A 16,427-nucleotide genomic window follows, 5' to 3' on the forward strand; every position below is an offset into this window, starting at 1 on the left:
ACTAATTTGGGCTGAGTGGCTTCACTCCAGCAGCTGCACCAGTCTCTTGAATAAAGCTTCGCTTTTGTTTTGCAGGGGAGTTTGCTGATTAGGGCTAGACAGTCAGGAGACCAGTGAAGGAAGGGGGTAATTTCACTCGCCTCTGTGGAAAAAGTGTTCGAGAGGAAGGTTATGGTAGCATCTGAGGTGCAGAGGCTTTGGGGGGGCTGTGGCTAGCGTGCACTGGTCAGTGGAAAGCGTGAAGGGAGCCCTTGCTAGCTGGAGGTTAAATTGAAGAAGATTAAGGCCAACTTTACCTACATGAGATTGGGGAAAAGCAAAAATTTGGGAAACCAAAGGAAATCAGTAGAAGATAGGAGACTTGACCTTGGGGCTTCTTTGGGAAGACCAGAAAAGGTTTTATAAGTGTGTGAGCCCGCATGCACATAGACAGATCTATATGAATATAGGGCAAGAGTGTCCAGGCTGTTAGTTAGAAAAGGAGACGGGGAGATCTAGTAGAACCTGTTAATTTAAAAATGAAGGAATTTTTAAAATGACTGATGCTGGTGGAAGCATTATTTGGCTCTTTGCCTCTGGTCCTGGAGACACAAATCTACCATCCGTAGATACCGATTTATCTCAACTGTGAGTTCTTAACAGGTAAGGCAGCGATTCCATGAATACACAAGGATTTTATGTTAAGCATTAAAGGTTTTCTTTAAAGTCTTGGTATGAAAAATTATAAATAGCTGATTTAAGTAGTGACAGTAAGAGAATGTGAATATATAGATATTCAGTTGTGCTTATAGTTAGAATCAGGTGTTATATCTATAGAAAAGGAGAATTGCAAGGAAAACCAAGGCAAATTTAAGGTAGAAAGCACAGAATAGAAAAGGGAAAATATCCAGTCAGTTCGGGTTTTTTTTTTTTCATTCTTGAGTAATTTCTAAAGAGCACTGTAGGAAACTTCATCATAAAATACATTAAAACATATTGAAAAAAGCAGTAAGTTTATGTTGCTATCTGTAATATATGTTGAATGATCAGGGAGCTAGATGACCTGGTTAATCTCTCCTGGTTTTATGTTCTACCATTTCATCTTTCATTTTTCCCAGCTCAAATCTGTTTTTCTCTGGTGTGAAAATGCAAACAAAAAAAATGCATGGGTAAAAAAAAAAACACAAAAAACTTGAAGCTTTAGAATTCTGTATAGGTGTAGGAAAAGCAGAGTGTTCATTTTCAGAGGGTGAATTGTTTAGGGGAAAGATAAAATGCACTTTCGGTAAATGAAGTCCTATGTGTGTGCAAATACTGGGTATTTCATAGAAGGAGAAAACCTCTCTAAACCTTGGCTGTGTGTACCACCAGTAGCTTCAGGTGACTGAAGATCTGTAAGTTTATGCTTGGAAGATAATCTTTAAATATGCTTGACAGCACCTAATAATTTAAAATGTCTGTTTTAATTTCGCATGAGATACAATGGATCTGTACCTGTGTTGTTTACCAGCTTTATGCTAGCAGACGGATTTTTAAAATACCATATTGTTCGGTTTTCTTCTCCTATTCCTTTAGAAAAAGAGACTCACAGAATTGCATAATGGTTGAGGTCTGAAGGGGCCTTGTGAGGTCATCTGGTCCAACAACCCCTGCTCAAGCAGGGCCATGTACAACCGGTTGCCCAGGATCACGTCCAGACAGCTTTTCAGTATCCCCAAGGACGGAGACTTCATAGCCTCTCTGGACAGCCTGTCCCAGTGCTCGGTCACCCTCACAGGAAAAAAGTATTTCCTGATGTTCAAAGGGAACCTCCTGTGTTTCTGTCTGTGCCCATTGCCTCTTGTCCTGTCACTGGGCACCACTGAGAAGAGCCTGGCTCTGTCCTCTCTGCCCCCTCCCTTCAGGTAGTTATATACATTAATGAGATGACCCCCCTGAGGCTTCTCTAGGCTAAACAGTCGCAGTACTCTCAGCCTTTCCTGATGTGTGAGATACTCCAGCCCCTTAATCAACTTCATGGTCCTTTGTTGGACATCGTCCAGTATGTCCATGTCTTGTACTGAGTAGCCCTGCATTGGACAGAATATTCCTGGTGTGGCCCCACCAGTGCTGAGTAGAGGGGAAGAATCACCTCCCTTGACCTGCTAGCAATACTTTGTCTAATGCAGCCCAGGATACCATTACCCTTCTTTGCAACAAAGTCATATTGCTGGCTTATGTTCAACTCGGTGTCCACCTGAACCCCCAGGTCCTTTTATGCAAGCTGCTTTCCAGCTGAGTGGGCCCCAGCAGAAATTGGTGCCTGGGGTTGTTCCTCCCCAGGGGCAGGACTTACGCACTTCTCCTTGTTAAACCTTTGTGTGTTCATTTCTCCAGCCTGTTGAGGTCCCATCTGAATGGGAGCATGACGGTCTGGTGTATCAGCCCCTCCTCCCAGTTTGGTGTCATCTGCAAACTTTCTGAGGGTGCACTCTGCCCCATCATCTAGGTCATTGATGATGTTAAACAGGCCTGGACCAGTACTGACCCCTCAGACAGGTCACAGGTTACCGGCCTCCAACTAGACTTTGTGCCACTGACTACCACGCTCTGGGCCTGCCTATTCAGCTAGTTTTCAGCCCACCTCACTGTCTGCTTATCCATCCTTCACATTAAGAGCTTGTCTACAGCTTGTGCCATAACAGGATCTGATAAGAGACAGTGTCAAAGGCCTTCCTGAAGTCCAGGTAGACAATATCCACTGCACTCCCCTCGTCTACCAGGCCAATCATTTCTTCATAGAAGTTTATCAAGTTGGTCAAGCATGATTCCCTTTGGTGAAGCCATTCTGAGTACTCCTGATGCTTTTGTTTTGTCCGTAATATGCCTGGAAATGCTTTCCAGGATTAGCTGTTCCATCACCTTCCCACAGGTTGAGGTGAAGTTGATTGGCCTGTGATTCCCTGAGTCCTCCTTCTTGCCCTTTTTGAAGACAGGGGTGACATTTGCTTTCCTCCAATCTCTGGACACTGCACCCAGTTGCCATGATCAAAGATTATTGAGAGTGGCCTTGCAATGAGATCTGCCAGATCCCTCAGCACTTGTGAGTGCATCCAATCAGGGCCCATGGACTAATGTATGTCCAGTTTGCTTAAGTACTCCCAGACCTGATCCTGTTCCACGAAGGGTACATCATCCTTGCTCCAACCCTACCCCCTGCTACCTGGGATTCCTGAAGGCTGGTCTTGCTAGTAGAGACTGAGGCAAAGAAGGCATTCAGTACCTCCGCCTTTTCCATGTCTGTGTAACCAGGTCCCCCATCTCATTGAGCAATGGGCCCACATTTTCCCTTGTCTTCCATTTGTCACCTGTGTACTTGTAGAAGCCTTTCTTGTTGTCTTTGACATCCCTGGCCAGATTTAGTTGCATTTGGACTTCAACTTGCCTAACTTCGTCCCTGAATGCTCAGACGTTGTTTTTGTGTTCCTCCCAGGTTACTCATCCTCGCTTCAATACAAAAACTCACTTTGTGTTTGAGTGTGGCTGGGAGCAGCTTGTTCATCCATGCACTTTTTTCCCAACTCTCTTGACCTTGGGGGAGGTGGTCCTTAAATATTAACCAGCTTTCTTGAGCCCCGTTTCCATTGAGGGCCTTATCCCAGGGACTCTTCCAAGCAGATCTTTGAAAAGGCCAAAGTCTGCTCTCCTGAAGTCCAGAGTTGTAAACTTTCTTTTCATCCTCCTCCCTGCCCTCAGGATCCTGAACTCCACCATCTCATCGTCACTGCAGCCAAGGCTGCCTTTGACCTTCACGTTCCCAACAAGCCCCTCATTTTTGGTGAGTAGGAGGTCCAGCAGAGCACCTCTCCTCGTTGGCTCCTCTATCACTTGGAGGAAGCAGTTGTCACCAATGCACTCCAGGAACCTCCTGGATTGCTTGAAACACTGATGAAAGTGATATCTACCCCAGATATTGTTTTGTCCTTGTCAAAACTGGGGCAATATTCCCATTAGTCCCAGATTTATGAGTGAGCTTTGTACCAGCCCTTCTTAAGGAGCTTGTTCTTGTTCCTGTCACCATTATTTTGCTTATAATAACTGTACTAATTAACTGTCTTTTTATTCTTATCATATTGGCGTTTCCAAATAAGTAAAAACTATAAAAATACATTAGTGTGCAATTCATATAATTTATTGAACAAAGAATAGAAATTAATTTCTACGCAGCTGTTCTAGCGTTATCTGTTCTCCCTAGGAATAGGTGACTGCACAATCAGTATAAAAATGAATTAATGACAAAAGAAACTATATTTTACACATTATATGTGCGTTTGTATAAAATATGAATACAATGGGATGTGGATTTCATCATGTTATATAAAAGGAGCTGTGTATAACCTGAATTTGACTTTATCATAACATTAGTATTCCCCTACATCTTGTTGAGGGTTTTTTTATGCTTCATATTGATATATCAGAAGGTGTTGTAGGCTGCTGACTTTTCTACAGAATTAATCTTAACTTTGATCCCTTTTATCATACTGTGCAGGAGTTCTGAAGAAAGCTAGTGGGGAGCTTTTAATAGGAGAAACTAGAGCAAATGAAACCAGTGTGCTTCCTGAACAGTTACTTCAGGTAGAAGAGGTGAGTATGAAAAGAGTCTTACACTTTGTAGGGGATTTTCTTTTGTCTGTGTCCCCAGTGTAGTCTGTCACCATGTTCATTATAAACACCTATTGCCGTAGTTTCGTTATTTAGCTACTGCAATTAATTTTAGGTGCAAAGTCTCAGTTAAGACAAAATAAAATTTTATGGCATTCATGAAGTGGTTGTTACTTAAGATTTAATAACAGTATGGATTTAACATGAGAAGTATAAGATACCTCGTGACAAAACGGTAAAAAAATGCTAAAATATGATAGCTTTCTTCAGTATTAAATATAATCTCAAATACAGCAGAATCTTAAGAAAAATCTGTCGAGTTCTTAGGACTTGATCATGGTGATGCTTCCTATAGGGGTGAGTACTGGCACGATGTCTGGTTTCTTTGATGCCAACAAACTACTGTGTAGTAAGTGCTATGCTTTGTAGAGTGTATGTACAAGATTAACATTATGATACTTTGCAACACTGGAATTTAATTTCCTAATGGCTCAATTTTAACGCTGAAATGACTTTTTAAGGTGTGCTTTCAATCAGTTCGTGAGACTAATGTTCCAGTATTTTATAGATTACAAAGAACAAAATTTTGAGAAGATTGAGCTTTACTTGACCCAAGATGGAAAAGAAAAAAAAATTAAAAAAGAGGGAGTGCAAAAATGGGTGTCCGTGGGGGCTGACTCTTCTCAGTGGAGTTGAGTTTTGGGAGCGGGGAAGGGGAAGGGAAGGAAGAGGCAACTTCTAAATTGGAGTAAGCTGGAAGGACCCCACTTTGTAGCCCTTCATTGCCTTCCAACTTAGTATTATAGCTGCAACTTGCTAGGAATCCTTCTTTTCTTTTCTCCTACTATGCCCTCATGATGGGGATCTTTACGGTACATCTTGCATCATTAAAATACTTCTCTTACACTGGTCCAGTTCTCAGTTGGCCGCTTCTGGTAGGGTTTAAGCCTGCTGTATGTCATATGAGCAATGCAAAGAAAGATTAGTGGAAAAGTAATGATGTCCTATTGTGTCTACTTCTCCCAACTGTTATGCTTCAGGTAACTTCGGAAGTCTCTGTTTATAGAAGGCAGGGAACTGATGTAACCTGATGTAAAAGCCAGCATTGGCTAAAAATGAGAAATCTCTATTTAAACATTTTAATCTTTGCTAAATCCAGCTTTAGATAAGTGAAATCCAGTGTGGCTGTGTTAAAACCAGCTTCTCTAAATATTTGCCATTAATATTCATGGTTAGTAACTTCCAGTTGTTACCTTGCAGTGAAAATTATTACAGGGTATCCATAGCTGGATTACTTGTTAAACTATTGAAAATGGTTATAGATGTATTTGACTTTGTTAAATAGATTCCATTAAAGATTATAAATAATGTAAAGATGAAGCATGGCTTTTAAAAAACAGTCTTGTTTAAACAGAGTTTTTTATAAATGTATTTCTTAAAAATGTGTTGGCAAATTTAATATTGTTATGCATGATCATTTTTGCTGAGTGTATATACTGCTTTTAATATGTCTTCAAGGCTAGCAGACTGTATTTTAAATTATTAAAATGAATTTCAGAAGGTGATATTGTCCTTTAATCTAATTGTGGATGTTTGTATAAGTTTCAGACAATAATAACACTCAATGATGACTTGGGATTGATTTAATATAAATTTGTATTTCAGCCTATTTTACTGAATTTTGGCTGGAGAAATGCATTTAAAGACCTGTCTTCGTCTGTGGCTCACTGTATAACAATAGCAATCGAGGATTTTTCAGCTAAAATTCTTCAACATGAGCAGAAAGAAGAGTTTTCAGCTGCAGGCTATGCAATGAGTCTTGTAAACAACCAGCAAATGAGGGAGTCCTGCGGAGCAGTCCAACAGGAGGAGCAACCAAAACGAATTGCTAAGGCAGGTATCAAAAGATCTGAAGTTTGAGGGGAGACAGAATGCCAGGGCTGTTTGCCATCTACACTTTGAAGTACTTACAGTACCATTAATATTCTATATCTTATATAAATGGAATTAAGAAGAAAGTGAGAGGCACTACAATATGAGGCTGAACAGAGCTTTATACAATAGCCCATAGTCTATACTTGAAAGAACTAACTGTTAAACTTCGCTGGCATTATTTTTTTTTAATCCAAAAAGTTCTAAAACATTCTGATTAGTATCTGCTCTGTTACCAAGTGGTTCGATGGGAAAATGCTGAAAGCTTTGAAGCATAGCTATAAAGGGATTTCCTGTATTCATATCATTAGACATGCCATTTAAGTAATCAGCATAACCAATAATATGGCCAAATTAGAGTTCTTTGATTTGGCTGAAAGGTCATTTATGACAATTAATTACATTGCTTTTCTAAGGGAATACAGGTTTGAATTTTTTTTTTGTTTAGTAAGCTTTGCAACTGTTCTAGCAAATTTGGAATGCTGTTGATGAATGTTTGCTTAAAATAACACATAAGCTTTTGGGAGATAATTTTAGGGAGATCAATGTATGACTTTTCTAAGAGATGACAAGTTCATTTTCAAATTCAGTATTAAGAAATGTGTTTGTATATTTTTCAAAATAAATTAGTTTAGAAAATTGTCTTTGTTCACAAGGAATTAACCTTAGCCTTGAATGTACATCTAACGAAATCATAAAGAAAATGAAGGCATTACTAGCATAGGATGGTTTTAATTTTTTTCCCCAATATGTATTATGCAGCTTTAAAGCAAGAAGGAATGAAATGATAATTCATTTACTGTAGATAAATGTTTCTCCCCTGTATAACAGAATGAAATGTTTGTAAAGCTGATTTAATATATTTATGTTTTATGCCAATTTCATTATTCAAGAATCTGACCCCAGTGCGTATGAATTAAACAGTGCTGTCAGAAGACAAATAACTTGATGCCCTGTTTATTTCTCTCAGTTTTGTTCTGACATCATGGAGGAGCTTGACACATTGCTTCCATTGGCTCTGGCATGCAGAGATGATTCTCTTCAGGAAATTAGAGCAAACTTTGTAGAAGCCTGCAGCAAAGTGGCAACAGCTGTCCTGGCAAGACTGGAGGAGAAAAGCAAGGACGTTCCCTCCAAGGCTCCCCTGCAAGACTTGTATGCTGCCCTCTCCACTGCGATATTTGTCTTTCAGCATTTTACAATGTATAGCAATTTGATGAGAGAAACGAGCAAAAAGTGAGTCCCTTTTACTTATAATAGTTTAATTCAAGCATAAATAACGCAGGACCTCATTCCATTTTGGTGATACAGCATGGTGGTAGTTTTCCAAATTGCATCGTACTTTTTAGCACACGCACTGCCTGTACTGTTTGTGGAAAGACCTGAATCAAAGCTATTGATAATCCAAAGCAGCCATTACAAAACAAATTATTTATGTTTAAGATCTACCTTTGATTTGTAGATCAATATTTTTTATTTATTAAGCTTGAGTAAATAGGATTGTCCAGTGAACTGAATGTACTCTGCTGTCATATAAATAGAGGGCTAAGGCCTTAATTTCCTTTTCTGACCTTTGCAATAGCTGAATTTTCATAAAATCTGATTTAGCACAGAGCAATCTTAGACGACAGTATAAATATACATTCCTGCACTTCTTCACTGCACCGTCTGTATTCAGAACTGTGAATAAATACATCCAATGTAGTTTTAGAAGTTACCTTTCATTGCGTGCAGAATAAAAATTAGAGAAGATAGTAAGTAGTAGTTTAAGACAGTATTTGACCTGGGGGGCAATATAGCTACATTTGCTGTGCTTTTAGGATATTTTGACTTAAGATACTAGGAATCTCTTTATTGGTCCATGTGTTTCTTGCCATGTGTAATTTAAAAGTAGAAACTGGCCCTTTTGGGAGGGACACCTGAACCAGTGCAATTTTCAAGGAACGTATGAGTTCTAAGGGGGTTTCACGCACTGTAGAGCTACTTTCCTTGTGGTGATTTACTCTCTCCTGCATTAAGCATATCTTTGTGAATGGGAAGTCTGAGCCAAAATATTGCTCAATAATTCTACTTATGGGTATTATGAAAAAGTTTTGGTACTTACCTACCAAAAACAGTCTCTGGACTCTGTGTTTATGTTTTCTTTATCATACTCCGTGGTGGTGCAATTATGCTTCAACCCAGAATCTCCCCATAAATGAATGACAAATGCACTCCTATCACAGAAAATAGGATGAAGTAATATATTACTCAGTGACGGGGTTAAATGAGAATTTATGGATGAGCAGATACATTTAAAGGACTTGTGAAACAAAGACCAGATACTTTTCAACAGTGAATGCTAGGTTCAGACTCCAGCACTGAGAGGAAATGAATGATTGATACCTAATAATCAAAACCATTTGCAGCACTGGGGATTGTTACCTCCTACCGCACAGCCTTTCAATCTTTCCCTCTTTGATCGTTCTCTCTGAACAGACCCCTGTTCCTAGTGCCTGTCCAACAATATCAGGAATTCATCAACGTTCTCCAGTTTCAAGTTACGAGCTACTGCGTCAGAGTTTGTGCTACAAGCATTTTACAGGATGCTGAAAGCCACCACTGGGATGACTACAAAGCTTTTTACGAGGTGCGAGGTTAAGTTTACTGTGCCTCCCTTTTACAAAATGTGTTTTTACTGCTTGCCAGCTCTCTGCCTAATTAGAAGCATAAGATCAGCATTATTTTTACATGAAGATTATTGGGATTTACCATTTTGAAATATCTGTTATTGCAGGCAAATGTTTCTGTAGAAATGAAGTAGGAAAACATAGTCATTTAAAGATGAGATAAATCACTGCCGTGAAGTGTTTGTGTCATTGGCTTAATAAAATGCTGTGTGTCAAGTTGAAGACATTTATATAGAACTTGGTAAAGAAGACACTGTCATTTTAACTCTTCTTCTTATAGAAAGTGTGACATATGAAAATGAAAGACTGTTTTTCTCCTGGAAATTTTTAATCTGAATCTTTGATTTTTATTTTCAATTTGTTCCACTTCTTACCTTTTGTGAGCGAAGGATGTAAGAAAGATGGTCCGTATAGTTACCTTCAGCACTCAACAGTATATTTCTGCAATAACTACTGCCATTTCGCCTGCATTTTGAAGTCACAGGTCTGCTCTTAAACTGCAATCCCAATGATTCAGTGAAAAAACCCTAAGGATCAAGTGAATTATTATAATTTATTGGGGGTTTTTTCTTCATCCCAGTTAAATGCAGACATAGACTGACATATACCGTTTGAAATTGCTGTCACTTAATTTCAGGATGAAATGAGTGTACTATATGTTTTTTATCACTAATAACTGAGATCTCCTGGAGACAAAGTCCTGTCATTCCTTATATCATTTGCTGTGTGAGAGAATTAAGGTGTTTTTCTTACGCATTTTCTAGAATTTTTACATGAGAGAAAAATCTGTGTGATACATGTATTTAGAGGTGTAATAGAAAAAGCTGCTGAGTCAGTGTCAAAAATCTGTACTGGACAGGTGATGCAGACCTTAATATGAGCCATCTATCAAAATGCCCATCTCTCAAAGACAAGTAAATAAGCATTTAACTTTTGTTTGTATGTGCACAGTATGATCTTCGTGGTCTTTAGTCTATATGGTGGTACGTCCTGTTTATTAATGACCCAATAACTATTCACCTTGGAGGAAACCTAATTGTCAGAAATAGCTGTCTCTAGAAGAAGGAGAATGGATTAGCTTAACAATTTTATCATTACTGACCAGAACTGATGTGTGTAGGAAGGGATGAAGAAAGCTGGTGTCTCAGTTCCATGTGCTTGCAGGACATGAGGTGGGAAGTATGTAATCTTACATCATCACTCTGCTCTTTTTAGTGGGCCTTGGCCCAAGAATGGACCATGATCTTCTCAGAGTGCCTTCAGGAGACATGATGCTGGGCAGCTGCTACTTCCATTGAGCTTTTGTAGGCATGCCAAATGGAAGAGATTGGCGTAAGAGCTATTGCTTGTTACAGAGGCAACATCCTGCTGAAACTTTGAGCAGTGAGAGATGGCTCCTTCCAAGGTCTGAGCTCAGCAAGGACTGTGAGGCTCTGCCTCCTAAGTCACGCAGATCCTGCTGAGCGCAGAAAACAAGAGCAACTATAAAAGATTCAGTCCTCACCTGTAAATCCTGAATGCAGTTTCATAAAGGGAAGATTCATTCCCTTGTGCTCCCACAAAATAGGCAAAACGTTGCCTGTCCTTTGGTTTTGTGTGCATGGGTAGGGGAGAGGGAAAAAGAAACCTTTCTTTTCTCATTCTTGTATTGCATGCTTAATTACAAACAAAATCCCAATCCTACACTTCAAGGATCACATGAAGTTACTCTCTTTTTTCCCAATAATATAGGACATTCAAGTGGTATTAGAAAAAATATGTGATAGCCTTCCTTTCCGTTCCCTGCTAATGACGCATTGGCTAACAAAACTGCTTGAATTATTTGATACGTAAGTCACCCAGACAGAAGACAAAACCACTGAAAGACAAATGGAAGGAGGAAGGGGCAGGGGACAGTGTCCGATTACACAGAGCTGCAGTTTCTACATGCATTTATTTGTTTGTTTGTACAATGGTAACATCTGGGGAGAACAAGATTGGTAGCAAATGGTTATTACATTCCATAAAATATTTTTCTACATTGTTAAAACAAGAATAACGTATTTTAAAATAGTTTTGTACTTTTGTAACCAATTTCAGTACCTGCTCACCCATCCTGCACCTAATCTGATAGTGGTAACTGGAATGAAAAGAAAAGCCAGAAGACCTGTTATGATTAGAGGGTAAACACAGAGATGACAACCACTGTGAGATCACAGAAAGTTTTCAATCTCTTTTAGGAAAGTTAAGCAGAGATTTAATGAGCTAGAAATAGCGATTTTGTGGCAATGTGAGATCTGAGCTGAGCTCTAAGAGCACTAAGCTGCCAGGGAGTGGAACTCTGAGTTCGGGCTCTCGCTGGTAGAGCGCACCGAACACCCACCGTGCCCCGGGGCCAGATCACCAGGTTACGTTTCCGAGTGGAGCTTTTAGTGTAGCAGACATCTGCTGTAGCTTTGGGAACTTATGTTTTCTAATAGTCGAAGAATAAAGAATTGTCTGTTCAAAGATAATATTGAGTGGCTCACGTAATAAAGCGCAGCTGCTTGTTTCCTGATATATAAGCTAAATAAAAGCTCACATCTGTTTGTATTGTATGAAGCCTGCAAAAATAGCAGATGTTTGCCAGTAGAATTGTCTAGAAATGGCAACAAACAGAAAAAACAGGTCAGAAAAGGGGAGTGAATCTCATTTAAATCTTCAGTGAAACTGTTGCTTCTGCAGTGGAGGTACAATTCAGGTATTATTCAATTTACTGCTTTAAATTAAATAAAGCAGAGAAAATGAAGCAATTTGTATTTATAGTTACATAGTTAAAAAGTAAAGCTTGCCAACATTTGGTTACTTAAAAAAAATAAAGCCCTACGTTAGAAAGTAAATTTTGAATTATATTTCTGGTTGTTAAGTCTGCATGGTTTTTGAAATTTTTTTAATCTATTTTTGTAAGTTAAAGACATGACCAAAATAAATTATTTGCCATTAGGCATTCAAACTAATTATTTTTCACCTGGTAAGTTTATTCTTTGACAGTTGAAATGTTTTTGCGAAGAAAGGGAAATGACAGCAAAATGTCTGTAAGGTAGGGTTAGGGGTTTGTTTCTGGGTAAGTTCTCCTGGAACGTACCTCAAGATTAGTCATGGTAATACACCTAAGAAACTTGGATTTACAGAAATGTGTTAATGTTTGGGTTAAGCAAAGTTATGAAGTGATGTTATAAGTTGAGTTATGAAGTAAACTTGTACTTTCTTATGATGATGTTTCAGTATATCATGCCATAATATTATAATTTTATTTCATGTAAGAAAGACGGGGGTTTTCTTAATACGTCCATTATATTATTATATCAATTTTTGGTCAATGTAAAACAATCCTATTTTACCTGTGTGTGAACACTTGCCAAGTGCTTGATTGTTCAAAATACCACAGTAATTGGTTTTGGTTTGCTTGTTGAAATATGCTTAAAACAGTTATAAGATGTTTATGTTTGTATGTACGAAGAAAATTAGGCATATAATCTTTGAATCTTATCTGTATTACATTTTTGTTTTCTGCATTAGTGAAACTTGGAAAATTGGACATCTTAATGATTTGGTTTTCTTTTTTTTTTTTTTCTAAATGAGGTTTCAGAGATGCCTATGCCAATCATAAACTTAATGATAGAGGAGTGGTCACAAGTTTGGTACTTTTGTTCTTTGTCATAGTTTACCACTTTTTTATATAAAATACACTTCAAATATTATGGCAGAGAAATACTGAATAATAAGAACTTCTGATAATCTGCTAATGTAGTGTTTTTAAAAAGAAGTCAAATGATTTTGGCTTATTATTATTAGAGAATGCCTATCAAATTCTTTCAGTGTTTTAAAACTCATGGGGTTGCTTTATATTTCTGATAATGCTAAAATATCAACAAATTGTTAAAATATTTCTCAGCTCCATTGGAATGTGGGAAGTGACGACTCAAGTCCTTTTTCTCATACAACTTCCTCATAATGTTTTTTTTCTGAATAGGTATTAGTTGAAATATTTAAATGTGAGTTGGACTATGTAGTTCTTAGGGATATTATGGATTAACCACTGTGATTTTGACACTTCTGCATTTATCTCTGTGTCTTATTGGGGTGATTCTGTATGGACAATGAAATATTAATACCAGTGCTGAATGCTTCCCAGAAAATGCTTAGTTTCAATGAGTTACCATTATAAAATGAAAAAAAAAAAAAACTTACTAAAAAATTCTGGACATCTCTTATTATCAGTTTAATTGTGCAGTTATTTTTTTCTACTCTTATTGCATATATCCATTATATATACCAAAGTTTTATAATAATGATTACGTGTGGCAATTATGAATCTGGTGAAATGCATATCACAGAATCACAGAATCACCGAGTTTTCAGAGTTGGAAGGGACCTCTAGAGATCACCCAGCCCCACTCCCCTGCCAAAGCAGGATTGCCCAGAGCGCATTACTCAGGACTGCATCCAGGCGGGGCTTGAAAATCTCCAGAGAAGGGGACTCCCCCCCTCCCTGGGCAGCCTGTGCCAGTGCTCTGTCACCTGAACCGTAAAGAAGTGTTTCCGTGTATTTGAACGGAACTTCCTGTGTTCCAACTTGTGCCCGTTACCCCTCGTCCTGTCACTGGGAACCAATGAAAAGATCCTGGCTCCATCCTCCTTCAACCCACCCTTTAGATACTTGTACGCCATAATAAGGTCTCCCCTCAGCCTTCTCTTCTCCAGGCTAAAGAGCCCCAGCGCTCTCCGCCTTTCCTCATACGGGAGATGCTCCAACCCCTTAATCATCTTAGTTGCCCTTCGCTGGACTCGCTCCAGCAGTTCCCTGTCCCTCTTGAACTGGGGAGCCCAAAACTGGACACAGTATTCCAGTTGTGGCCTCACAACATATACTTAAGTAATTTAAATAATTTTTTTCTTTGGAGGACAAAGAAACTGTTCTATTAAATTCATCTGACTAGTGCACACAGAGTACAGTTTATGTTTTTAAACTAGACTTATAACACTATGGGTTTTGAGAATAGGTTAAATAAGGCTGTAAGAGGTTAAATGCTGTGGTTTGGTTTTGTGGCAGAGCTCTGGTTTTGTAGCTGAAACACGTGTTTCCTTACTGATAAAGATGTTTCACATCTTGTCAAGAACCATTTTCGGTCATCGTGAGCCTGAAGCTCTTCAGCTATTTCCTTTCATATTGAATTAATTAGACTTACAGGAGCTAAATTGACATTTTTGAAGGTGTGTTTTTATTATTTAATGTGTGGTGGTTTTGACAGGGGGAAAGATGTTCATTCTCTGTCCAGATGTGGCATTACTTCTGCTGTGCTCTTCATCACGATCTATGGACTATTCTGCCTCCCAAGACAGCCCAGGAGATACTTACAGATGTGCTAGAGCAATCTTTGGCTATGCTGTCCTCCAGATATTGTCAGGCCCGCCCCAGTTACAAGAGAACACCGCAAATCAGGTAATGGCTGTATGTTTAATGCACACTTTTAATTAACAAAATAGGCAAATCTTAGTTTTATTTTATGCACTGATTTGATTGAAATTTAAACGTTAATGGACACAGCAGAGGGGATAGACACGATTTATGTATTTTGATGTCCATTTTAATTCAATGTATTTTGTATATTTAAGTATATTTGTTAGTCATTTACTAAACTGGGTAGAATCGAAGACCTCTTTTGAACTCTTGGTGAAATTGTTGCATAAGCTGCTGGATTGGTTTGAAAGCCTCATGATGAACAGGGCATTGAGGAGTGTTGATGCAGCCAAAAATGCGGGCAGAAGTGGCAGCATCGGGATTATAAATCGAGCCATTGATTCATGAAGAAAAGTCCATGTGTTCCAATCGAATTTGGGTTTTCGTAAGGCTTTTCAAGCGAAAGAGCTACGACGTCACATCAAAAGATTTGCCAGAATGAAGACAGTGGTGCAGAAGGAGAGAGGAGGAAGAGGCTATTCTTTTTCATGTCTTTTGGGGAAATATAAAGCTGGAAGTTCTTCTTGTTGGGATTTTTATATTTTCCCAGAGAGGAGGGTTTCTTTAAGAAATACTAAAGCAGTTGTCTCCAGGTGGAAGCTTAGCCTACCTCTGTCCCTTTTCTATCCAATGTCATGTTTGACTGAAGAAATTGGTGTATTTCTCATCCTGCCCGTTTGCTGTGTATTTTTCCTATATGAATATGTTCCTCTTTTTAGATTTCGAAAGTGATACAGTCCATGGTGGCCATGCAAGTTAAAAACTTAAGAGCTTGTCGTTCGAAGATGACACGCTAAGCAGAGATATGTTCTGTGTGAGCTAAGAGTTGTGTGCTGTCATCATAAGTTTTATTGTGAAAAGGAGCAGTGTCATGGAAGCTTAAATAACTTACACAAGTTTTCATCCTTGGAATAAGTGGGGAAAAACCCAAAGTTTTATTCTACGTATCAAAATACCTGTTTGTGTGCTCTATTCCTGCACTAATTTACCATGATAAGCTTCCTCTGTATCTTTAGGTGCAGAGAGGTATCCTGGAAACTTCCCTGGAAATTTCCTGGAAAACAAAAAATACCCTGAAATATGAAGAATTTTTGCAGTATTTTGTAAATGTGGTATTAGTCAATTCTATATGAACTAGCTTCAAAATACTGAACAAGAAATAACTTTTTACATTTTCGTTTTGTTTAATAGCGATTAATAAGGTGATTCTTGAGTTTGTCACTAATGAATTAAATTATCCAGTCATGTGCAAATGAAAAAAACAATTTTTAATTAATATAATTCAATATATTTTTATCACCCAGGTTTTACTCTTTTTTTTTTTTTTTATAGTACTGTACTTTGGGGGCATGTGTCTTTTCTCCCAATGGCTCTTGAAACGTTAGCGATCTGATCTGTAATGTAGACAAATGCCTGTTCATGTGCGTTTGCCTATATTTTCCAAAAATAAGATGATCCTTAAAAATGCAGATGATAGCGTATGCATCTATTGTCTTTTTGGTACTCAGGTACTTTTTTCAGTCCAAATTCATGCCTGCCATGTATTTTCTGTTATTCATCTGTTTCCTATCTGTCGTGTGTCAGCATAGTCTTGTGAGATTATGTTGTTGTAGTTTGGCTCTTGGTATTGTTTAGGCCCATGGCCCGTGATGCTCTGCCAGGCAATATCCACGGGCAACAGATTACTGAGTCAGAAACGTTCCACGTCGTAATATTTTGCCTGGCAG

At 38.5% G+C, this 16,427-nt stretch overlaps 1 protein-coding gene across 1 annotated transcript in view; it reads left to right on the top strand.

Moving 5' to 3' along the window:
* The window catches only part of KIAA0825, a gene marked incomplete at both ends in the record, with an annotated part of 215,425 nt that overhangs the window by 46,400 nt on the left and 152,598 nt on the right, over positions 1 to 16,427 (top strand). The window contains 5 exons of the mRNA XM_082497577.1: positions 4,508 to 4,602; positions 6,286 to 6,513; positions 7,523 to 7,788; positions 9,031 to 9,181; positions 14,492 to 14,682. Of these exons, the coding sequence (XP_082353703.1) occupies positions 4,508 to 4,602; positions 6,286 to 6,513; positions 7,523 to 7,788; positions 9,031 to 9,181; positions 14,492 to 14,682 (931 nt within the window). The remainder of the gene's footprint in view (positions 1 to 4,507; positions 4,603 to 6,285; positions 6,514 to 7,522; positions 7,789 to 9,030; positions 9,182 to 14,491; positions 14,683 to 16,427) is intronic.

The sequence above is a fragment of the Vanellus vanellus genome, assembly GCF_965231255.1.
Source record: "Vanellus vanellus genome assembly, chromosome: Z".
Taxonomy (NCBI): domain Eukaryota; kingdom Metazoa; phylum Chordata; class Aves; order Charadriiformes; family Charadriidae; genus Vanellus; species Vanellus vanellus.